Source organism: Andrena cerasifolii, chromosome 15 (assembly GCF_050908995.1).
Source record: "Andrena cerasifolii isolate SP2316 chromosome 15, iyAndCera1_principal, whole genome shotgun sequence".
Taxonomy (NCBI): domain Eukaryota; kingdom Metazoa; phylum Arthropoda; class Insecta; order Hymenoptera; family Andrenidae; genus Andrena; species Andrena cerasifolii.
Genome location: NC_135132.1, coordinates 2,622,069 through 2,647,186, shown reverse-complemented (window position 1 = coordinate 2,647,186; position 25,118 = coordinate 2,622,069). Strand labels below are relative to the sequence as shown.

Below are 25,118 nucleotides of genomic sequence, written 5' to 3'. Positions count from 1 at the left end.
TTCTCGAAGGTAATTAACAATAATGGAAATTATTTCGATGATTGAGTTGTTTTCATATTTTTTTAAATCGAACTGTTATTGTACCCTAAAATCGGAAAGAATTTATTTCTACACCTAATAATCACCAATAAATTAAATAAAACTCACCATTTCGGACCTTCCTTTCCTTTCTTTTCGGAAACCTGTGTCACTGGGTCACTGTACCGATCCTGGTTATCGGTGGACGAAAAGATTTATGGTAGGGTAGCGCCCAGTGCTCAGCTGATCGCAGGTATAACACCACCCGAAGGTAAGGATCGCAACGTCAAGTGCATCCGGGTTAATGTACCGAATATTCACTTCACTGCACGGCCACTAACACTGATCACTTAATTTACTTTTCATGGAACGTGTTGTTCCTACGTTATAAAATTGGTGGCCCCGAAAGGGGCCGATTACTGTTATTTGAGCAGTTGCTCGATGTGACCACCCTCAGCGTCTATGCACGCCTCAGCGCGTACAATCACTTGCCTTTGGACGGCCAGCAATGTTTGCGGCGTAATATTTGCTACTGCAGCGTGAATTCGAACAACTATGTCTTCCAGTGTATCCACTGGCTGACGGTACACCTCATCCTGAAATGATTGTTGTACAACAAATACAAAACGTAAGTAAAAAAAGAATACTTATAAGAAAAAGTAACAGCAATAATGAAATTACCTTCAGGTAGCCCCAGAAGAAAAAATCCAGCGGGGTCATATCCGGTGACCGTGGGGGCCACGCAACAGGACCGCCGCGGCCGATCCACCTGTCCTGGAAGGTTTGATTTAGGTAGTCGCGGGCAATTGTGGCGTAGTGAGGTCCATCCCCGTCTTGCTGATAGAACATGTTCCGTCGGATCTCATTTGGAATATGGTTCATGATATCCGGCAGAACATGCTCTAAAAACACATTATACGCTGGGCCGTCCATCCTGTCTGGCAGCATGTACGGCCTAACGATGTAATCACCACAAATGCCGGCCGATACATTAATCGACCAACGGACTTGTGCTGTGCGTGTTCGAAGCGCTAGTGGATTCTGGTCTCTCCACAAATGCCGATTGTGGGAATTGAAGCACCCTTCCCTATTGAAGAGTGCGTCCGCAATATGTATTTGCAGAACGACGGATTCCGTTGCATTTCTCCCAACAACCACACTGAACCCTCAACCCGCTGGTCGCCATCCCTGGGGTGCAAATGTTACACCCGTACATAGCTGTACGGATGCAACATGTTTTCCCTCATAGTTCGGTGTACCGTCATTCTGCTGACACTGGAAGAAAATGCAGAAACATCCATTATTACATGACATTCGTTTCCCTTAATTAATAATTGATGCAGTTAGTTTGTACTGTGACTTACTGTAGGCGGCGGCTCAAGTCGCGCACGCTGACGGTCGGGTCGTCGTCTATGGCGTCCAACATGTTCTTTTCTACCCATGTCACTGCCTCGCGGTATCATCCACCCCGTCGAGTGTAATCTTGACGCCAACCGCCTAATCGTACCCTCGCTTGGGGTTTCGATGCGCGGGTATTCCCGTGCCAACACTCGCACAGTAGCACTTGCGTCCCCGTTGTCCTGGGCTTACACCCATAACATCGCGTAATATTCTTCAGCAGAGTACATTTCTGGAACGAGATTGCTAGCTGACTGACAGGATTTTTTTCAAGCAACTTCCTCTACCCCAAGTAGTTTCTAACAGATTATGGACGTTGTGTGAGACGTGTTTTGGTTCATATAATGATTTAAAGGTTTCAACAAAATACTCTAATAATTCTATTGCATAATCGAGATGATCAAAATATTTTCTGTGCGACAAGATGACAAATGCGGCGTAAAGAGTAAGAAAATTTAAATATCTATCGGGAGTTATATTGTTTAATAAAACTACTGGCCCTGTGTATAATAAAAATTGACGGAATTCAGTTGCTTTCCACCGTTTTAAAACATCCAAGCTTCGAGGTTTTCTCATAAATTCCCTTGGCATGCTGGTGGATAGATTTATTAAAGTCAATGATATGTTGTTTTGCGATAATTGTGATATTTTGGTACGGCGTTTGCCACAACACCACAGAGAAACTAATTTTTTGACTACGCCGAGACAAATGAGGTGCATGTAGTCTAGCGGAAACGAATTAATCATGTGGATGCCAGGAATTTTTTCTATGATCAAAGTTCCAGAATGGTGGTCTGGGTCAGTTTTGGATCTGAAATCAACATCTGTCCTTAAACTGATATTTTCCGTCTCAGGAAAGCACGTTCTCTTGTCTATATTCTTACCTACGATGTGGCATTTAGTGCAAGAGGAATAGCCGGCATGGCCTTTGGTATATTTAAGAAAGGATTTGGCAGGTACATCGCATATAAGTGATTTTATTTTTAAGTGATATATAGAAATTCCATTATTAATTAGATCTTCAAAAAGTTGGCATCATTAGTCTTTTCAAACCCATGATATGTACCAATCATACCTACTTCATTGTATCCTTCAATGCAGCCTAAAATGGGGTGAACTTGACTCTTGGAACTATTACAAAGTCGTAAACCGTCCACATTGATGTTAATATAAATTGTATTGTCTTTGATACGGGATAAATCTAGAGACTGAGCGAGTTTTAAAATGGTGGATTCTAAACCAAAATGGTAATAATGCCCTGGTTCGACACGTCTAATCGCTACAGTCCTGGGAGTTTTTAAAAGGGTCCTGGCATCCGAGGGTAAATGACTTGATATTGATTTCTTTAAAATGGGTAATAAAGCGTTAATAGCTTGATGCGAAATATTATGTTGTACAACCCACTCTGCTAATGACTGGGATAAATTGGGACTATCGGTGGTCTGAGAATTTTCGAATGTGGCGAAATTTTCAATTTCTTCCACATTCTCGAGAAATCCTACATCACTCTGAGTGATATTAACAGAAGGTTGGGAATTAATGCCAAGTGAAATGGCATTTGTAGTACTGAGATCGGAAAATATTGATTGGGAAACTGACTGTGAATAACTATTGCCAGGTGGGAGTGAATATGGGAAATTAGCATCTGATGATGTTGTGGCTCGGATTTCCTTGGTTGTTTTATCCAAAATCCAGTTCCTCTTAAAACTCCCTTAAAAAAATTCAGTTTTTTTTTGCATGCATAAATTGTGTTACTTTTTACTATTTAGCACCTGTGCTGAAATTGTTCAGGGCAAGTAGGAGATCCAGCCTTTCTCCAGAAGAGGTGCGGCAGTATAAGGTAATTGTCTCCTTGATGAAAACAAGGAGACAAATGCGTAAACGCCATATAGAATGTAAGGAACGTTTGCAACATACCGAAATGTTGCTAAAACGTGGCTTTGCGGAACGCATTGAAAGTCTGCCATCAACTGTGCGAGACTTTTTTGCATTACAAGTCCGTAACATGGGACGATCTAAGTTCAATAGACATTACAATTTAGATAACAAAATTTTGGCGCTTTCATTGCTGAAGCAAAGTCCAAAGGTTTATCGATACCTTTCCAATATTTTCCTCTTACCAAGCACAGAGACCTTAAGAAAACTGGTCACTAAAATCATTGTATCTCCCGGTATTAGTAAGTCTGTCTTCAACAGCATCGAAAATATACTCGACAATTTCGAGGATTCGCGGTACAGATATTGCATCTTGGTATTTTACGAAATGAAGCTTAGTCCCCGGCTTCATTATAATGTCAAATCCGATATTGTAGAGGGACTAGTAGATTTCGGGTTTTCGCGTAATAGAGACATTGCAGACCATGTTCAGGTCTTTATGTTAAGAGGGATATTTGGAGATAAACCGTGGAAGCAAACAGTGTCGTACTCCTTTTGTAGGGGCACCGCTTCATGGGAGTCGATAGCGCGTACATTTAAGGCCATAGTACGGGAATGCACTCTTATACGCTTAAGAGTTGTTGCTTCGGTTTGCGATCAAGGGTCAACAAATGTACGCGCGATTTCGACACGAAAAGAGATTGCAAGTCGGCTGAAGAGGGGTTCATCATGGTAGATGAACAAAAGATAGTACCACTGTTTGATCCGCCTCATTTATTAAAATGTATTAGAAATAATTTGTTAACGAAGGATCTTCGTTATACTCTGGACGGTGTAGAAAGAACAGCAAAATGGTCCCACTTCGAGGATACTTATTTCATTGATCGGTGTAGAGGTGATTTTAGAACTTTAGTCAATATTACGGAACAGCATGTCGTTCCAAGTAGAATTAAAGGCTCGTATAGACTGGGTGATAATCGCCGGCAACTTTATGGCCAGCGACTCCAGCGGGTCGCCTGGCGACTCGCTGGGATGCATCGGCTTGTCTCCAGCGACTTTTACCGAGCGGCTGGTATCCAGCGACTTGTGTCCGGCGACTCGGCAACTTGTGTCCCCCACGTTATGACCAAGACCCTTCGGGTCCATTTCAAACTCTATTTAGTAGCCATGAATCCGTCAATAGCTATGGGTGTTGGCGCCGCGTTCATTGTAATAGCATCCACCAAAAGAAAAAGAAAAAGGCGTTGGTGGAAAAAGGCGTTTTTGAGAAATGGAGAACATTACGGTGACGATTTAATGTCACAGTTTCTATTAAATGACAGAGGTAGTTTTATTAATTTTGTGCGAATGACAAAATCTGATTTTGAAGAGCTCCTGACTTTAGTGGCTCCAAAAATAGCAAAGAAAGACACAAATTGTCGTCTTGCAATTCCGCCCACTATACGATTAGCTGTCACGCTTAGATACTTGGCTACAGGTGATTCTTATGCCAGTTTAATGTATCTATTCAAAATATCGAAACAAGTAATATCGTCCATTGTGCCGGAAGTGTGTGAGGCGATCATCGAAGTTCTTCGACAATACTGTCGGGTAAGTAAAATACACAGAATTATTTATATATAAAATGTTTTTAATATAATGTTAATAATTCACTTAATATTAACACAATCATACAATACATTCACATAACACACTCATACAACATACAAAAAGTAGGGGAAGCAGAAACACGATCCGAATGCCCGTTTACCCGTAAGCACATCGAATGTATCCCAGACCCACTGTCCAGAAACTGAAATATTTCGCAAATATTTAACAGAATTAAAGAAAAGTGTACATAGGGTAAAAATGTGTCAGACAAAAGAGAAATGGTTTCCGGGGGTATGTATTTCCTATGTGGACGCGTAGAGGACATATGCAGGCCAATTTTGTTATTTTACATGGGATCATATGCTTTTTAATACATTATTCGTTGCAGCTCGGCATTCTCAGACGATGCGTGTCAAATATTGTACACAAGTCTTCTCGCGTAAAGTAGCATCTCTTATGGAACTTATGAGCACTACTGAGGCGGAAAGTGCTTGTAAATCCAGAAAGATGTGAGCTTCGGGAATAGATACGGCGATATGATTTCTAAATTTAAATTCACTTTTCGACAGTGTCAATAGTAGGGCCATTTTGGATAACGAAAGTAACGCCACAGATATTTGGAATAAGTGTATAAACTTATTCCAAAGTATGCGATTTATCAAACGCAAAGCGGGAGATAAAGGCCGTAGCCCTCTTCTACGGAAAGCTCTTCTACAGAAAGCTCTTCTACGGAAATCTCTTCCATAAAAACAGTCCTAAGAACGTAACAATTTACTAAACGTGCATTAAAATCAGTGCAACCCCGCTCGACGAGAGATTCACTATCGACAACCACTGTAAGCGACTACAATTACTTATTTTACTATCGCATATCACCACCATCTATATTGTAACCAACTCTACCCTTTCATATTTTTTCCTTATTGCTTTTCATATTCTTGTCCATTGCTAATATTCGCATATTTCATGTTCATCTATATATTGCTATTGATTACCACTTATATAAATGTTTTGTGCTAATGCTTAACGCGCCACGCATTATTATAATATTACCACATATGCTTTAAACTGAATAAACGTTCTTATTCTAAATAACGCTTCGAATTATTGTAGTGATCCTTCGGTTACGGAATTACAGAATCATAACAGGCTACTGCAACAGCTGATCTCGGACGCGAACTCCGGGATTTCTTACAGTGTTTACAAGGCTTACTTTCGTATAGGCCTTGTACGACCATACAGTTACCTCTATTATAAAGAAATATAACGCGAGGTTTCTTATATTAATGCAACGGTAAATCCAATTATCAGGACTTTAAATACCCATGCTTGTGTCTAACGGGTGTCACTCTGGTGCTTGATTACTGCTTTACCTTCCCTGGTTGCTTGTGCCGCGAAGCTGGTTTTCGTGTCAAAACTCCCATCGTTCCTAGTGCCGCGAAACTGGTTTTCGTGCCTAACTCCCATCGTTCCTAGTGCCGTGAAACTGGTTTTCGTGCCTAACGCCCATCGTTCCTAGTGCCGCGAAACTTGTTTTCGTGCCTAACTCCTGCCTCACTTTGTGCCGCGAAACCGGTTTTCGTGCCAAAGTCCTATCCTCCTTAGTGCCGCGAAGCTGGTTTTCGTGCCTAAACTCCCTCAACTAGCCTTGTGTCGCGAAACTGGTTTTCGTGCCAAGGCTTCCTCCCGATCTACCCCAACTATGTCATTCCCGTAAAAAGACCTTCACCCGGGACGTGACAAGGGATAGTGTGGAAAAGTTAGGTATTGCCGATTCTTACAGTTTCTACCAGGACAATGATCCAAAGCATCGGGCTCATAATGTTCGTCTATGGTTACTTTATAATCGAACATCTATGGGCGTACTTAGAAGAAAAATTGAAAAGCCACATTATTTCTAATGCTAAAGATTTAGAGAAAGCATTAAAAGAGGAATGGGCAAATATTGATCCTTCGTATTGCGAAAAACTAGTACTGTCCATGCCGAATCGATTAAAAGCTGTAAGAGCAAATAAAGGACTAGCAACAAAATATTAATATCAAATACAAATAGTATAAAACATATGTATCTACATGAAAATTTTCTACTGTCCGAGTTTTATTTTAAGGTCACATTCCATTACTTTTTAAACTTCGTTTTTTTTATGACTTAATGTAAATAAATTTTGTTTTTATTTTTAGTGAATTTATATAACCTTGAATAAAGCTTACTAAAAATAGCTTTATTTTTTGTTTATATTCTTTTCTTACCCCACCAATCGCTTTATAAGGCCCAAAAATGTTAGTGTTCGAGTTTTACTTTGAGCCACTGTACATACATTTGTTTCCTACATAGTTATTAATTATGTTAATAAATTAGTTACTTGACAACTGTATAAATCTTATTGTTATCACCATTTTATTCCTGAAAGTTCGAGTGTTTACTTACTTTTGTTACCCACTGTAGATGCAAAAATGACTTCACATCAGTATCGTTTAATATATTCGGGAGCGAAAGCACGAAGTGTAAAAATTTACCCAAGTTATTTCAAGATTGCACAAGCAAAAAGAGATTGCTATCCATGTGAGCAATATATAAACATTACAGAAATTGCTGCAGAAATACAATTACAAGCACTTTTGGATCATACTTCTACACGATTAATACAAGCACAACCAGAAATAATCAACAAGATTGAAACCGACAGAACACTAATGCTATTTTATAAATGGGGATGTGACGGTAATTCAGGCCATAGTATATATAAGCAAAAAATTGGTGGAGAAGAAAGCAATTATCACGAGGATAACGATTTATTTCTGCTTTCTATGGTCCCGCTGAGGCTAACAGATGGAACCCAAGTCCTATGGCAAACTCCTCAACCATCTTCTACACGGTACTGCAGACCGATAAAATTAATATTTACAAAAGAATCTCTGGAATTAATTACAACACAGAAACTAAGAATACAGACCGAAATTGAAAAACTAACTCCAACTAGAATTACAATCAAAGAACAACAGGTCACAATAGAACACTCTTTATTATGATGGAAATACTGCGAGACGTTTTTTTAAACATTCTGCAGTATCATCAGAAATTACAGGTTTGGACGAAAATTTGATTAATAGGTCATAAATACGTCTATTAATAGACGTACCGTTTATAAAAACCCCGGAAGTCCTACTACGTATTATTTCTTAAATATGTCAAGGTCTTTACCGCGCGTACCCCCCCGCAATACTCCTGTAAAATCTTATAAATACGAGGTCCTGAGAGGCCAGAGCGATCATTTTTTCTGTCACGAAAGTCCGTGAACAACTAAATTATATCACGAAAAGTTTATAATCGGATGATTCCAAAAGTGTTCAAATCAGTGCTCTACATCATCTACCGTAAGCAATTATAATTATTAATATTGTTATTCATCTCCATACCATTGACTATTATTATTTTGTCTATCAAAGCTTATTGCGAACCTTCATTATTTTGTATTACTAACGTATGCAGAAGGCATATGAGAGCCTGGGATTGCATTGAATAGCTTTCAAAACTACAGTTAGGCCAGACGAGGATAATAAATAGCTTAACTTTACCTTCCACATCTGCGTGCCAAATTTCGTTGAGCGGGCAGCTGCTAGTCTCGTAAAACCACTTAAAATTCTGTCCTCGCTTCCAATAATTGCCGGTGTCCTGTAAGGGTAAAAACTCCTGTCGAAAAGACCGAAAGTCATAAAGTCATAAACGTTGTTCGGGCGACGTCATCTTGATCTTAAAGGGTTGCACCTACCTACCTGATAGATATGTATGTAATGTAAGTAGCCTATGTAATTGGAAAACGTGCCTCGATCACCAGCCGAGAGTGGAGCGAAGTGCGAAGGAAGGGCCAAGGACGGAGAGACGGCTGAAGGACAACCCACTGACGAAACTTGAAGGATGTCATCGTCTGGATTGAACGAGGGGATTCGAAGAGGGAGTCGGACAAACGCACCGAAATTGGAAGAGTAGGGAGGTGACAAGCGAGGAGTTAATTTCTAAGAAGACAGATCAATCTTGTCAACAGACTGACAAACAGTTATCTCTTAACGCTACTGGCATTCGGTCGCTAATCAGCTTTCTGAGCAGTTCAAAATATACTTCAAAGTTTATCTTTAAAATAGCTTCCGTGTACTTTGATTTATTTGAAAACACCCGCACTCCGACGAGCAGAGCGGTTTAGCGCTCCACGGGCACCAACCTACGTCCGCATTTCAAAATCCCCGCTAAAACGCACAACAATAGAAATATGTTGTTGGAACGCCTTCCTATTACACCGTAGTCCATGGTGTGACCGTACAACCAATTGGAAAGCGTGTTGAGATATAAACTAACATATTCAGTCATATTTTGATTGTGATCAACCCAGATATTATGAATATAAAAAATATTCATTAGCTAAATTTTAGGTAAGATTTGATTACTTCATTTGAAAATTTCTAATAATTAGTCAAGCTAATATATTCATAAATTATTATTTTCAGATAGTGGATATTTATTTAAATTATAATAAAGAACATTAGTCATTGATGTGTTCATCAGATAAGTTTTAGATAAGACTGGATGACTCCATTTGAAATTGTCTAATAATGAATCAAGTTAATATATGTATAAATTATTATTTTCAGATCGTGGACATTTATTTTTTGAAAAAATGTTCCTTTTGTGTTCATAAATACGTTTTTCTAAGAGCCTGGATGTCTGCCCAATGTAAGTTTGATTACAACCCATGCACGGAATAGAATATATAATGTTAGAATTTTTAGACAAAGGTATTTTATACTTGATTGGAGGAAACAACTGTTTAGTATAAATTGGCAGTTTAAAGATGGTGTGTCTTCCTAATTTTCTAAAAATTCTTTTAACCCTTAACTGGTATACTGTTTTTTCAAACGTAACTGTTATCTTGGGGTCGTGGCAGACCCCAAATAAAAAAGGACACAGAAATTTGTAAAGTCGACATTAGATCAACCTCTATGAATACCTATTTTGTTCGTAGGTAATGTATAAAATAATAGATACGTAGAAAGTTAAACTATTATGATCAAATTAATTAGAAATTCAGTTTACAAACTTAGATAACCAAATATTTTGCAGCGAACCTTGCGTGCTTGGGGTCATGACTGACCCCAGGATACCAGTTAAGGGTTAATAATAAGAGTAAGAGAGCGAGAGAGAGAATGGTGTGTGAAACCAATCAGTTCTTTTCAGAACTACCAAATCTTTTTAACGAGGGATAACAAGAACGTTCATAAACCAGTTCTTTTCGGAACTACCAACTCTTGTCAACGAGGGATAACAAGAACGTTCACAAATCAGTTATTTTCAGAACTACCTCATCCATGACGGAATACTCAAGGTTTCAAATTGAAGAGAAATGAATCCACGATTAATAAATATTAACAAATTATACATAGAAATATATGTATATTCACGTATGGATCTAATATTGGACCAACTTTATAAGCATCCGAATACTTTTGTGGCCCACTGTATATGTATATATCACATATATGTTATTAGATATCTTCAAATGCAAATACTCAAATTTACGTATGCGAATTTGTTAAAATTAACTTTCTGAATATAATATAAAATTCTGTACGTTTTCGTTCGGTCTTGTATATCTATCCCGAGTATGCTTGAAGTTGTAACAGGCATACGGCCTTTGCAGTCATAGAGTTCCCCACCACGAGACATTATACCGAGGAGTGGGGGTGAGCATACCACGGTCAAGCTCGAGGGCTCACCGACTGCCCTAGGGCAGACTTAGTGTGCACCTCTGGTCTAGGGGGTCGCAAGACTACCAACCCTTTACGTGCAATCCTGATGTCCATGTTTTCCGCGTGACAGAAAAATATACTTCCGCTAGCAGGTATCCGCCGCCGTACAGCCAATCAGGGTTAACACGAAGTCCTTCACCAACCCTGATTGGCTATGCAAATCACGGCCTCTGCGACCAATTTCCACGTTGGCGCTTGCTTTTGCCATGGGAAACGCCGAAAACTCAGTTAAGACACAACAGTCACCACACTCGGTCTCCGAAACCTAACAAGACGTTTAAATTTTGCTGACGCCTGCGAAATCGTTGATCGTGCGACACGTGCTCGCGAACTCCTTTTAAGTGGAAAAGTGAGGAAGTGATTTTGTGAAGTATGGAGACCAATGCGGGGTATTCGTGCAACGAAATGTTTGACATGATTGTCTTGTATGGGGAGGCTGGCTGCAGCGCATTACGTGCGAAGCAATTATACGCGGAACGGTTTCCACATCAGCGACAACCATCTCGGCAGTTTATCGTCAATTTGTGTGAAACATTGCACACTACGGGTTTGCAAGAAATTTCACGAGATCCTCTTCTCATCCGGCAGCGACGTACCATTATTACACAGACCCTGTCCAAAATATTACGAACAAAATTGCTTTTATATCCCCTTAAAATAATTAAACCAACATCTCCTAATAGACTCTGTACAATATACTGCATAATGACAATTAATATTCTGACTCTAGCTCGAATTTGTTATTAACGCTAGTGCTTAAAATGTTTTTTCGTTGCATGCGTGGAGCCCCTTGGGAGACGGCTCAGGCGTGGCATGCGCAGTGGACCGTTCTCAACCTACCGCGCAAGGTACATGCGTCGAGTTATAAGTAGAAATAACATATGTATATGTTAATATGTACACGTGTACCCGTGTATTAAAAATTACTCGGATTAAAGTACAGATATATTAATTTCACGTATCTTCAATCTCCACAAAAATACCCTTTTTAAAAAAAGGTACAAACAAGTGCACCAAGTATGCGCGGGCGCGCAGACGAACAAAAAAAACTGTCGTAAATTTATTAATGGGCTATATTTAGCTTTACAAAACTAATGATGTACCAAAATTGCGCCAATTATAACAATGGCTATTTATACAAACAAAAAATGTATTTAATAATATTAAGCAGATTGATTCTTATTTTATACAAATAAATATTTCAATACCAATAAATATTTAGTAAGTGTAGAGAATACAAAATGTGTACGAAGGAGGTGAGGGCGTATGGCAGAAAGTCTTGCTGCAGAAAATTTAAATGCTAATGGTAATAAATATTTTTAACGTACAATTTATTGGTGTTGGAATAAAATTAATTTAGTATGTTTATTGGTGAATTGAAATCTTGTTAATGGCAAACTAATAAAATTAATGAATAGCGTGGCAACTACTGTGGATTTTAAAGTGTTACGAATGTCTTTCACAAAAGATTGAAAAGAATCAAGAGAGATGTGTCTTCAGCGTACTTTCTTCACTAATGTGTCATGCTCTACAATTTTCTTAATTCTTAATGCTATGTCTTTTGACAAATTTTGTCGATTTACCTGATTTGACAAATTTCCAGAAACTTGTGCGAAAGAAGATGCTTCTCTGTCGAACCTTCCCCGGACAACTTCCAATGTGCATCACTTTCAGTTCTATAAGCTCTACATAAATAGTCTATTAAAAACTTTTGGCGACTTACCTCAGGTTTGAGAATTAAGTGAACGCGGCAGCTGATTTTCAGAGGCAACGTCTCCTTTCTCCCGCCGCGCTTCTTGGCCCCCGCGGCGGCATAGGTGCTTGGAGCGCCTCAGGCCCGTACTACGTGAACCGTACGTAGCGCGTTGACAGAACAAAAACGCCTCGAAAATCGTGCTCTCTGGGACGAGATGAAAACCTATTGATACAATGTCGCCCCAATGCGCCACGCGCGGTTCATATGGTACGGGCTTGAGGCGCTCCAAGCACTTAGGCCGCCGCGGGGGCCAAGACGCGTGGCGGGAGAAACGGAGGCGTTGCCTCTGAAAATCGGCTGCCGCGTTCACTTAATTCCCAAGCCTGACTTACAGTATTTCCTCGTTAGCGGCTCGCTGGTCGGGACCAGCGTTGAGCCCGTATCGTGAACAGAGCCCTAATTCCGTGTGTTCGTTTCTCGCTTCTTTCCGGCCGAAGGGGGGGAGCGAGATGGAACACTGCGTGCGCGGCGAGCGTGCGCGATGGTCGCAAGCGCTTACCGTGAGCACGGAAACCGCTTCGCAAAATCTTGATGCAGGCCCGGCTCACGGTAAGCGCTCGCGACCATCGCGCACGCCCGTCACGCACGCAAAGGACAGAGTGTCAGTCGTCCGAAAGACGGAGCGAGACAAAACATCAACGCGTCCCTCTGTCGCATACCGCCTTCGCTCGCTTTCAGTGCCTCTCGCTCTCGCCTTCGCCGGACAAGAGTGAGATAGAAGTGGTGGGGATAGCGAAAAGTCCGTATCGTGTACACCAAACCGAGCCCGTAACGAGGAAATACTGTACCTTGTTAATTGAGACAATAATTCAGTGTCCTATATGGTGTAAAAACTGGTGACATTTCAAAAATTTTGACAACTTACCTAATTTGGCGTGGATCTCGACACGCGCGCCATTGCTACGCAGTAGATTCGGGTACGGAAACACCAGTTCCTATAAAAGGGCCGACATTTCGAAGTGAGAATGAGTACTGACCCAGCACGGAAGCAGAGCACTTCGTTGAGCGACGCATCAGAGCAGAGCATCATTACTCTTCAGTGTTACACTGAATAGCCAGCACGACAATCAGCACTTTTCAGTGCTACATCCAAACGACTCATCGGATCCAAGGAAACCAGAACTTTTCAGTGCTACCGGAATACATTAGGTACATACCAATTATGTATTCAATGGAGAAGAGAAGCTTTCTCGTGCAACCTTATTTACGCACGAGATCGTACTTGGAGTGCCAAGGGGGGTTTGGCGAGGAAATTCCGAGAATATGGGAGCCTGACGAATAGGAAGCACCACCGCAAGTCGACTGTGTTGACGATCGAGAAGCTGGCCGAGGTGGTCGTTGGCGAAGCTGCAGCAGCGGTGCGGCTTTTCATATGGAAGCGCGCGTCTTGCAACACAAAAGCTGCACATGCGTCCATATCGATGCCACACGGTGCAGCTGCTGAAGGAGCCCGATTATGCTGCGAGACGCAGGTACCGTTCCGCAAGCTCCGTATTCACCTGACATGGCCCCGTGTGACTTTTTCCTGTTCCCACGACTCAAGTTACCACTTCGCGGAAAGCGTTTTGAGACGATTGAGGCGATAAAGAAGAATTCGCAGAAGGAGCTGAAGGCGATTCCAAAATCGGCCTATGAAAAGTGTTTTGAAGATTGGAAGAAGCGTTGGAATATGTGTATTGCTTGCGATGGAGATTACTTTGAAGGGAATAAAATAAATATCGATGAATAATTGAACCGTTTTCGTTTTATTGGCAAATTCCGGATACTTTTTGATCATAAGTGTTGAAATATATTGTATTATATTCCTTCGGTAGTATATAGTCCGTGTTGTGCAAATTAATGTTTTTGTTTGTTTGGTATTTTGAATGTCCCGCGTGTGTACGAGGAGCTTGTGTGTTCTAGTTAGTACTATTGCTAAGCACTTTGTATGGTGGCGCTGGTGTCTAACGTGTATGTGTCTCCGGGCTTCCGGGACACTCGATCGGTTGCTTGGCTGCGGTGTTGAAGTGTCTGAACGTAAACGGTTATTTTTTATTTTAGCTTTCTCACCACGTGTTAACAGTTTTTCTCTCATTTCTTTTTATGGTGATTGTATGTACATGCAGTATTTTGTCTTCTAACAAAGCTTTGGCTAATAGTGAAATATATTAAACATTTTTTGTCTCAAACAAGGCCAGTGGTGCGTTTATTTAATAACCCAATAATAAGGTATATTCAAATGGATCAGAGATTTCCCGCTCGCGAAGCTGTTGTTTTACTTCTGAGCCGCGTCGTGAGCGGCGCTGTAAAATGTCCCACTCCAGCCCTGAGAGATACTTATCTATAGTTATCTATGACCAGACATTATAGGTTGAACGACAGAACATACCAAAAATGTTCTTCGAATATTGTTCTCGAATATGCCGAAATGACACGATCTACATAATCTGACATAATTTGTGAATTTTTAGGCAAACATAATCTCTCCGCGCGTTTTGTTGCACCTTGTAAACAGACGGACCCTAATGAAACTACTGCTGTCGATAAAAAGAACTTGTACATAGGTGACATCTCCAGGTACTCTGTGTGCACGAACTTTTGGCGCATAGCTGCCACATCTTCTGTTCTTTCTGTCTCTGCCGCGCTGTTTATAAATTTATAATTTTTTTTCTAAATATTTTTTCTAATTTTTATTTTTTAACGTAGGGAAATCTTCAAAAGGTATCCCGCCGCCTCCAGAGGGACATCCCCCCGGGGGGCGCTAGGGTAGTGTGGGGTTTTTACCCAATAAAACCCTACGGCCACTATGAAATGTTTAATAATTTACATGTAAATATCTCTATTGTTAAGGCCTATTGGCTTAAACGCTCGGACACCGATTTACTTATTTTCGACATAGATCCATCGTGCTAAGTCTTATCAAAATCGATGTCTACGGCACCCCCCCCCCCCCCGCCGTACGTAAGTACCTCAATTTCAGAAGAATCAATATTTCCTGGGACTCTTTCGACAAAAGGAGCATTTTCGATATTCTCAAATTATTCTTCATTATTACAGATATCAGTAGAATTAATAACGGCCTCTAATTTTTCTTCTGCTACCAAATCATTTATGTAATACCGATGACGGCAAATTGGATGATAGAAGACCTATGGCGAGAGTTTCTGCCGAACATTGCCTCGTATGGTGTTTGTTTGATAGCAGATATTTGTTTTTCATTGGCAGAAGCGTAACCCATCGCTCTACTTAAGGGACATTCGGTAGGCCGGAAATTCAGAAAATTATGAAATTTGGTGTGCAAGTAGAGAGGTTCATCCGTAACGCAAACCCTATTTTTTGTTGTAGCCATTTGAAAATAATGCAGAATTTTCTTTTCCGTGGAATATCTCGAGAACGGTGAGAGATGATATCTTAACGAAGTTTAAACAATAGCGTAAAAATATTTGCCCAAAAATGCATATTTTTCAAGATACCCCCAGCACCAACCTTTAAAATTAAGTTTTTGCAGTTTGTAAATATATGCTGAAATACCTCCGAATAATCTCTTTTCATACATATAAATACTTAGTTATATTTTTTCTTACAATGGCGCACGTGGTACACAGAAAAGAAAAACCAACGTTAGCGGTGTGGCTGTCTAAAACAATGGCATCGCGAGCGCTGCGGTGAAAATAAGAAACGGAACAAAACTAACGCAACTATAAAATAAAACCTAAAACTTACACACAAAATGATACTTATTACTCTTACAAGTTACCCCTAAGCGGAAGAGGCGCTAATATTTTTACACATCTTTTAAACACGCCATGATTTGCTTTTATTCTTGCTCCACTACTCTTCCCATAACCCAACAAACGGGCGGAGTATTTTCTTCCTTAAGAAGCACTAAGCATTCCAACTTCATTCTTGCTTCAGTCAGACTGCCATTTACTTCTGCCACGGGCACCAGAAATGTTGCCGGATTCTCTTGATATGTTCCCAACATGACAGGCGATTCAACTTAACATATCCTGCTCTGATATGTTTCGGACAGATTCTCCGATTAAGAAATAATTGAGGCAAAGAGCCATCGTTCGGATCAGATGAAATTGAGAATAGCCTCTATTTCTATCACGAGCGTGTTGAATTCTTCAAAACTGAAATAGACATTCGCCGCTGGTTCTCTTCCGATCATGTTTGAATCTTCACTGCTACCTCCCAGAATTCCTCCAAAATGTGGCTAGCGCGGAGGAATCAAGTGAAAAGTTATGCTTTGAGTCGACAAGTAACTTTGTATCTCCTCGTTACGGATTTCATTCCAGTATATCATATATTTCCTTCAACTGATCGTTAGCACCCACGAAATTTGTCGCGTGGTCCGTATAGATGTTGCTTGTATTGCCTCTTCGAGCGATGAATCTCCCGAGCCCCGCAACATATAAATATGGCGCTGTATATCATCATCTTTCCTCGATTGCGCAATTTTTTCTCCTTTACAAGAAACGGTCCGCAGGATAATCGACCCCCGTGTTTTCGAAAGTCCGATTGAAACTTACTCGGGCCTCCGCGTGTATGCGTATTGCATTATGTATCGCGGAATTTCGGGTTTGCACCGAAAACACTTGACGCATTGTTGCAGTATCTTCCTTCCATCCGTGATCCAAAATTTCTTTCTTACGGAGTACAGCGTCGTCTGCACTCCGGAATGCATGCTCCTCAAGTGCGCATCACGTATGATTGACTCCGTGAAGTGCCACTTGTTATGCAATATAATAGGATGCTTAAAATAATGTTCCGGGCGACTTCGTTGAATTCAAAAACAAGTTCAACAACAAAATGTTGCTTCTCCGATCCAGAGTCCATTTCTTCGATAGTGTCTCTATCTCGTTGCCAACTCGCGCCCTCTGGACTGAGAAATAGGACCATGGCGCCTTTCGTCATTCGACGCATGGAAAACGGATGATACAAAGACCTCTCCAGCAAAGACTGCGGTGCTCTGGCACCTCGCCGAAAGGTATGGGTGTCGCGGGCCACTTTTCTTCATCATCCCTCAGCTAACCAGGCCCGACGCACCACAACGTATTGGACACGAACTCTGAAGCTGATTGTTCTCTTGAAACGAAGTCGAATGGATTATCCTTGGAAGTCGACGTCTGTAAGACGCTGAATCTTCGCCACCCTATTTGCAAGAAATGTTTTTAGCTTCTGGGGCGGGATATGGATCAACTGCAAAACTATAGTGGAGTCAGTCCGCAAATGATGAGCTGAATTTGAGAGACTCGGTAGCGATTGACGCGAGCCGCTACAACAAAACAAAAGCGGATAATTCAAGTTGCGAGAACGGCAACTTCTTCAGAGGAGCAACAAATATTTCTCTGGTCGATCTGAGGTATAAGCAGGCTTCGTGTGCATTCTTGCTAGCATCCGAGAACCCATAGCTGCACCCTAACAGCGTTGTTTATAGTAATTCTTCTCGGGAAGCTAACCGAATTCAAAAGCGCCAATGAATTACTCACTTCCAGCGGAAGAGATTCATCTCACTCACATTTTTCCTTCCATAATCCATTCATGATTATTTTTCCTCTCACCACCGCAGAACTCAGTCCTTCAGAGGCCCTAGAGGGTCGAAGGGCATTGCAATTTGTGACAAGAATGCCCGCTTTGTCACCCGATTATTTCCAGCTGGCAGATCGACGACATAGTTTGTGGCGTCGCGCTCCGGTTTCCAGTGTGTTCCCAATATCTTCCATGCTGAGGACTCGTCAAGATATACATGTGGAATAGAATCCAGTAGTGCAAGTTGAAACCACAGCGACAGCAACAGCTTCACCAAATCGCGCAGCGACCTCGCAGTTTGAGAATCATTAACGTCTGTCGAGAGATCATCAACGTAGAAGTCGCGGTTCGAAACTTCCCCCGCAAGAGGAAACGCTTCGGCCTCGTCCAGCGCAAGCTGCTCAAGCATCGAGTAGCCAAAAATGACGAGGAGGCCGTTCCAAACATTCTGAGCGGTTCGCTATCATTCTCTCTCCATATAATTCTCTTATATCGAGCATCTTCGGGATGCATAGCCACCTGGCGATACATTTTCTGTACATCTGCAGATAGGACAAATGCACGCGATGGAAATCTCATCACAATCAACATGAGATCCTCCTGAATTTTGGGCCCTATCATCGATATATCGTATCGTTTAAGGAGAGAAGATATAAATCGAACGAAAAATAAAAACAAACATTTTTCCATAAATCGCTTCTAAAATATTTCAAAAATATATTCTCGAAGTTATAGGCTGAAATTCAACTTCATACTGATAGCCTGGTGAGTCGCCGCGTCTTCGAGCGCACCTAAAACGCATTTTAAACGCGTTTTTTTTTTAAACCACGTTTTCAAAATTAGCGCCGAAGATAAGTCAAAAACTATTTGACCAATCAACTTCAAATTTTACATACTTTTAGTTTATAATATTCCTCAGAATATGAACCACAAGGTTTAACTGAATTATTAATTTTAACCACTGTTCTTAAACAAATAAAACGCGAACTTTCGGCGAAAATCACCTAATTGTTTGAAGTGTCGCCATTTTTACAATATGTAATTTTTTTACCCCGTTTGTGGTTCATATTCTTACAATTGGTACATAAATTGGAAAAAAAATATAACTGGTCTGTTTTACATAACTACCAGAGGCGCTACAATCGGCACAGTTTTGCATCTCGAAAAAAACCTATTTCAGATAATGCTCTATTTCTTTCGTATTTATTATAATTTTACTGTTATAACAATTGTTTTTACTTGTTCTAATGTTAAATAAAGTACCCTTAAAGTTCCGAAAGGATTAGCGCATTGGTATCTTTGCGAAGAATTCCTAAAAATTGATACAAAAATAAGCCGTTTATACGGGCTTCTCTCCTTAAAGATGTTCCCGAGCTAGGTTATGCAGAGGCGTCGAAAACCACCCCAAGCTTTGTGGTAGCGCAGTGTTTCTAGAACAGTATGTAGTAAGCAGTTTTTATAGCTTCAGTTCCGGTAACCTCACGCATGTGACCCAGGTCTAAATATTCTCTAAAGAATTTGCAGTATTCGACTTCCCAGAATTCCAGGCTGCATGGAAGCAAACTACGCGCAGCCTTTGCTATTGTATTGCCAGCAATTCGACCCGCCACGATCCAACGCAAAGCAGAGCTCTGCAACGAGCGGGTATATCGTGGGTCAACCCGCCTGTTACCGGGTCGTCTTTTGATTCACCCGATGCGTCCGTGCCCGCGGTAAATAAGTCGGATCAGTGTTGATTCCTATCCACCCGAGACACCCAAACACCCGACACTCCCGATGGCTGAAAAGCCCGAAGTAGTCAGCAGTCATGACGTCACCACGCGTATCCGACTCGCTCTTCCACACAGTTACTCGCTCTCACACGTGAATGGTGACTGTTCGCACGCCTCGGGCCGCTATCTGAGTCGGGTGGATAGAAATCAACGATGGCCCGACTTATCCGCCACGGGTACGAGCGGGTTTGTCGCGGGTATCGTGAATTAGTGCAAGTTCGGGTCCGGGCGGTTCGGGCGCATTGAGATACATTCGGGTGCCGGGTGGATCAAACCCGTCCGTTGCAGGGCTCTGACGCAAAGCAAAGAATAAATTATCAACCCCTGAAGGCCTATTAAAATTCGAATCTGCCAATTTGATATTACCTCTAATTGAAGAAGCCACGATCGAATGCTGCAAATGTATCAACATGGAGTTGAAACCTAATACGGGAATGTCGACGCTTTGCAAAGGCAAGCCCAACTTGCTTGCCAGCCTCTCTGCTGCCACAAAATTGCCCTGGGATTCGGAATCCAGTAGCGCTCTGCATGCGTGAAATTTACCAGAAACTTCGGCTATTGTAATCATCGCGGTTGACAATAACACTTGTGATGACCCGATAGCCTGCAAAAACTTTACATTCGGCGCTTGTCTTTCGGTGATTTCTGGCTTCGCTTTGGTAACCGCTTCATCTGTATGCAAATACGTGTGGTGCTTTCGCCCGCATTTTTGACAGCCGGAAATTTTGCAGTCATGGGACTGTCGCGCAAACGATTATATCAAAGCACAAACCAATTTACAAATTCATTCTTTTCCTGGTGACTCATAGCTGAATATAGCTTACAATTTTGTAAATAGCGTGGACCGTAGCAGCACGCACGCTTTATCTCAGATTCAAATCTCGTTTTTCGTTAGACGAAACCTCAGTAGAAAAGTTTTCCAATGCATGACGACACCTATTTCGCAAAAACTGCCAAAGTTCCACAACGGGTGTTTCAAAGCATTGTCTAAAGGTGCGAATCCATGATGAGATTTTACATGAGACTTTTCTATCACGAGACAAAAATCTCAGCGACAAGAAAATGTAAATAATGGAAATAAAAGAATAATAATAACGGAGATTAAAGTCTCATGGGAGACAGGATACTTTTGTCTCATCGTGCATTTGCACCTTAATAGCGATCTTAATTGCGTAGCAGATTTCTTTGTGATGGTAGAATTCCACTGAGGCAACTTTTTGGCAGCCGACAACATCGTCGCACCTTTTTTTCGCATGCCACACATGCAATCGCTAGAATCCCACCTTTACACTCGGCAAGTCAACAATCTGCTTTACATGGTTTTGAACAACGACCCCTTCATTATTGTGTATTTCCTTTAATAAAGTCCACGCAACGCTATAATTTTCCGCAGACGTTTCTAAATGGTGTGCGGCGCGGCCCGACGGTAGTCTAAGCAGGATAAAGCAGGTAATTTTTGCGTATCACTTATCGCTTTATTTTCGTGAACGATAGACTTAAACATATCGTAAAACCCAAGCCAGTCCTCATATTTGCCAGTGAAAGTAGGTAACATTATAATGTGCAAGTTTTACGTTTGGAAGCGTCTCTAGAGTATTCTGCTGATCGGGATCGACCGCAGCCGTTGTTCAATTGCGAGAATTTATCGTTGGTTGTAATATTTTATTGGCCTTCTCCCAATAGTTCGAAATAAGCATTCTTGAAAAAATCGTGCTCCTATTGGTGTATTTAAAAACTCCATGCTGGTTTGACTCTCGCCGAAAGACACCCAAAATTCTTGGAACTTTGCGGGTCTTTCCCTCAATCGCTCCATGTTTTCATTGGGAGAAGCCCCCTCGAGTGCTGACCTACTATTTAACGACATCACGTCTTTGCACAGCTTTCGCCACATCCGTGATTTTGCGCTTCACAATTTTCTCGAATCACCTTACGATGATTCCGCCCCGTTGTAACAGCCAAACCATTAACATCCACAAGCATCCTTCTATCCGGCTCCAAGGATCACTTCTAATATAAGATGATATAAAATGGTAAAGAAAATAGATTATCAAATTAGTGTACATAGAGAAAATTAAAGAATTGTTGCTTGCCTGTTTGGTATCTCTCACCGTCCTCGAGATATTCCACGGAAAAGATAATTCTGCGTTTTTTTCAACGGGTGATTACTTACACTCCCAAAAACTGCACTATGGCAGCAACAAAGAATAGGGTTGCGTTACGGATCGACTACTCTAGTTGCACACCAAGTTTCATAATTATCTGAATTTCCGGCTTGCCGAACACGTCCATTTTAGTTGTATTAATTTCCCCCATCCAATATGCAATAAGTATGTCTTGCACATCACAATTTGCCCGCTGAACACTACTAGTATCAGTATAACGCTGTTTCAAAATTCCCTTCTGTTGTCTGATTGTAATTTCCAAAATAAATTTTAAGAAATCCTGCCAAAAATTTCATTCTAGAAAATTCACTAAAAACTAAAGCATAATTCTTCTCTTGTACTACAATTTTCATGCTGTTAATATCACTTTAAATAAAATCTTGGGCCTCCATGCGCAAGGAGAAGTTGAAGTATCGGTTGGCAAGTGGAACAACATCAACTACAGTTTATCAATTTTATGTCACATTACAATCTGTATCCCGCAACTAAAATATTTTCTTTCATTAATACGAATGAAGACATTCTAACAACAAATTCATTTCGACGTTTGCTTCTGTATTAAAGTGATTCATATCCTGTTATGAAATATCGTGCCTCACGATTTTATTTAAAGTGTGTAGCGGTTAGCACAGGAGGGTGGTGCGCCCAGCAGGCACCAGAGTAGCGCGGCAGCCTACTTCCTAGCTTACACCCTCGCTACGCACCCTATTCCAACGCGCATGCTCCAAGACCCCCCGCGTAGGGATAAAAGGAGCAGGACCCAAGGTTTGGGCCAGTTACAAGTCTTAGCTCTGACTAGTCGCTCCCCGGTGCGGACGACTGCTCCAGACGCACGACTGCCTGATAGCGCTCCCTTCGTGGACCAAGAATCAGTTAGACTCTCTGACAGGCCCAGTCTCCGGCTCTTGGCACTTGCTCCCCGGTGTGGACAACTAAGATCCAGACTTACGCCCTCGCGTCAAGAGATTATCGCGTATTTACATATCGATAAACTGTATCACTGTGAAGTATTGAATAAATGTATATAGTTGTGTGTATAACCGTGAGTCTTCTTCGTGTCGACCTTTACCGCACCCGCAATCCAATGTCATAAGTGATATTTATACCATCAAAATTGTAGTACAAGAAATAAATTATTTTTTAGTTTTTAGTGCATTTTTAATAAAATCATTTAACATAATTTTTTTATACATCCTTAACCCATAGGCTACTGTGGGCGCCTATAGGCGCTTAGAAATTTTGCGTTTGCGGAGCCGCGTATTTCGTCTCCATACGTAAAAAATGCAGCAATTCGGAAAAACGCAAGGCGCAAATGTATAGTGTGTCGAAAATATAACAAAAAAAGTGAGACACATTACGAATGTAAGAAATGTGATATAGGATTATGTATTTATCCATGTTTCGAATTATATCACACTTTACTAGATTATTAGATATATTGTGAAAAAATAGTTTACTTATTTAATTAATATTAAATTTGTAATATTTATAGTAGCATTTCGGTTTAGAGTACAAAGAAATAAATAATATTGTTTCAATGTAGTGAAATTCAGTTTTTTGATTATTGAAATATGTTTTAACAAAAATGCATCCCTACCCAAAATTTCGCCGTTCTCGGCGTACATCGTAACTGAATTCCTACCGTATGATGCGTCTCAAAGTGCGCCGTAGTCAAGGGGTTAATGAGACGGTAAGCCTATACTTATACATGGGAGCCCTACCTACAGCGATACCAATCTTAGATCAACAAAAATTATGTAGACAAAACTGTTATTTACATGTTTATTCCTAATAAAATTATTACTACATATTTGTTTTAGAATTCAATTAAACAAAAAGTGTCTTCGATGACGCTAGAAACACAATATTTTCATTAACTAATATTTAAGCTTTTCATTGCAACATTTTTTAGAACTTTCTTATCATTTTTAAGGAGTCTGTGTAACATTTTATAGAAATTTTATCTATTCTCTCACGAGCACCTGTGTATAAAAGCGCAACTTTGAGTTAAATTTGTTCAAAAACCGTGCGGTCAATCGACTTGAAATTTTGACACAATGCGGACTACACTTTGAACATTAGATTCAAACAATTTCCGAAGATTTATTATCATTTGTGTGCCGGTATCAAACCTGCTTAAGGGGATAATGTATAGAGTTTTATTTTTATTTTGAATTAAAATTTAATTTTTTTTACTTACAACAGCCATGATGAAAAACGAAGATTTTATTACATTGTGGGCCGAGGAGCCGTCGCTATGGGAGGCGACGAGCCCCCGGGAAACGAAGGCGGCCGAGCAGAAGGAGGCTCACCTCCAGATGACCCGGGAAACTTTTTAGCGTTCGGCCTTGGTTTACGAGATATTCGCAAAAAACTTTACTTTAACACTAGAATTGCCGAGTTTAACACACACTCACATCGGTTTGCTACCATGCTTTACGCGCCCGCGAGCGGGCGCGCACCCCCCGCCCTGTTCCGGCCCCAACCAATACTAATACTGTTTCAAAGCCAACGGTGACGAAAAGATGGTTGTGCGTGATATTTTGCTGTGCGCTATCCTAATGTGCACTAAGAAAAAATGTGCGTTAAATCGCATGTGTCCTAAATCGCATGTTTCCTAAATAGTATGTGCGCTATAAATCGCATGTGTTCTAAATTGTATGTGCACTATTCTGATGTGTGCTAAATTGCATGTGTATTATTGTGCTGCGTAGTTTTGACATGGAGCCGACGTAACTTTGACACCGGTTTTCTCGAAACACCATTTTCAGAAACGGTATATACATCATAACTCTTGAACCAATGAATATTTTCACTTGAAATCTTTACGTGGAACTCGATGGAACTTGAAAGATACTCCGTGTCAATTGTAAAGAACTTTGACAATTTTCTTTATTTCATTGAGCGTTACTTTTTTAATACATTATGAACAGTAATTTTTAGTTAACAGTGTTAATTCTTAACGCAAAAAAATACTCTTCATCCCAGAAGAAAAACGCAGAGAAAATATTAAAACAGGGTCGTCAGGGCATCTCTAAGAAGGAAGCAGTTTTTTCTGGCGAAAAATGCTATCTTTAAAATGTCCAACTTTAAGTGTTCGTCCCAATTATAATTTTTATTAAATATTATTAATATTTTCAGTTTTCGGACTATTGGACATTTAGGAAGTAGTATACATTCAGTAGATTTCGATAGAAGAAAGTTCACTTTTGGGCCGAATGTCACCTGCTACCC

General features: G+C 40.7%; 1 protein-coding gene across 1 annotated transcript; it reads right to left on the bottom strand.

The window, feature by feature from the left end:
• Window positions 1-1,212: 1,212 nt before the first annotated feature.
• On the bottom strand, window positions 1,213-2,996 carry LOC143377055 (uncharacterized; the record flags this gene model as incomplete). The annotated part of the gene is made up of 2 exons (XM_076827967.1): window positions 1,213-2,403; window positions 2,445-2,996. Coding segments are annotated over 2 exons (1,293 nt in total), but the record flags the coding sequence as incomplete, so codon positions are not given.
• Window positions 2,997-25,118: the final 22,122 nt, after the last annotated feature.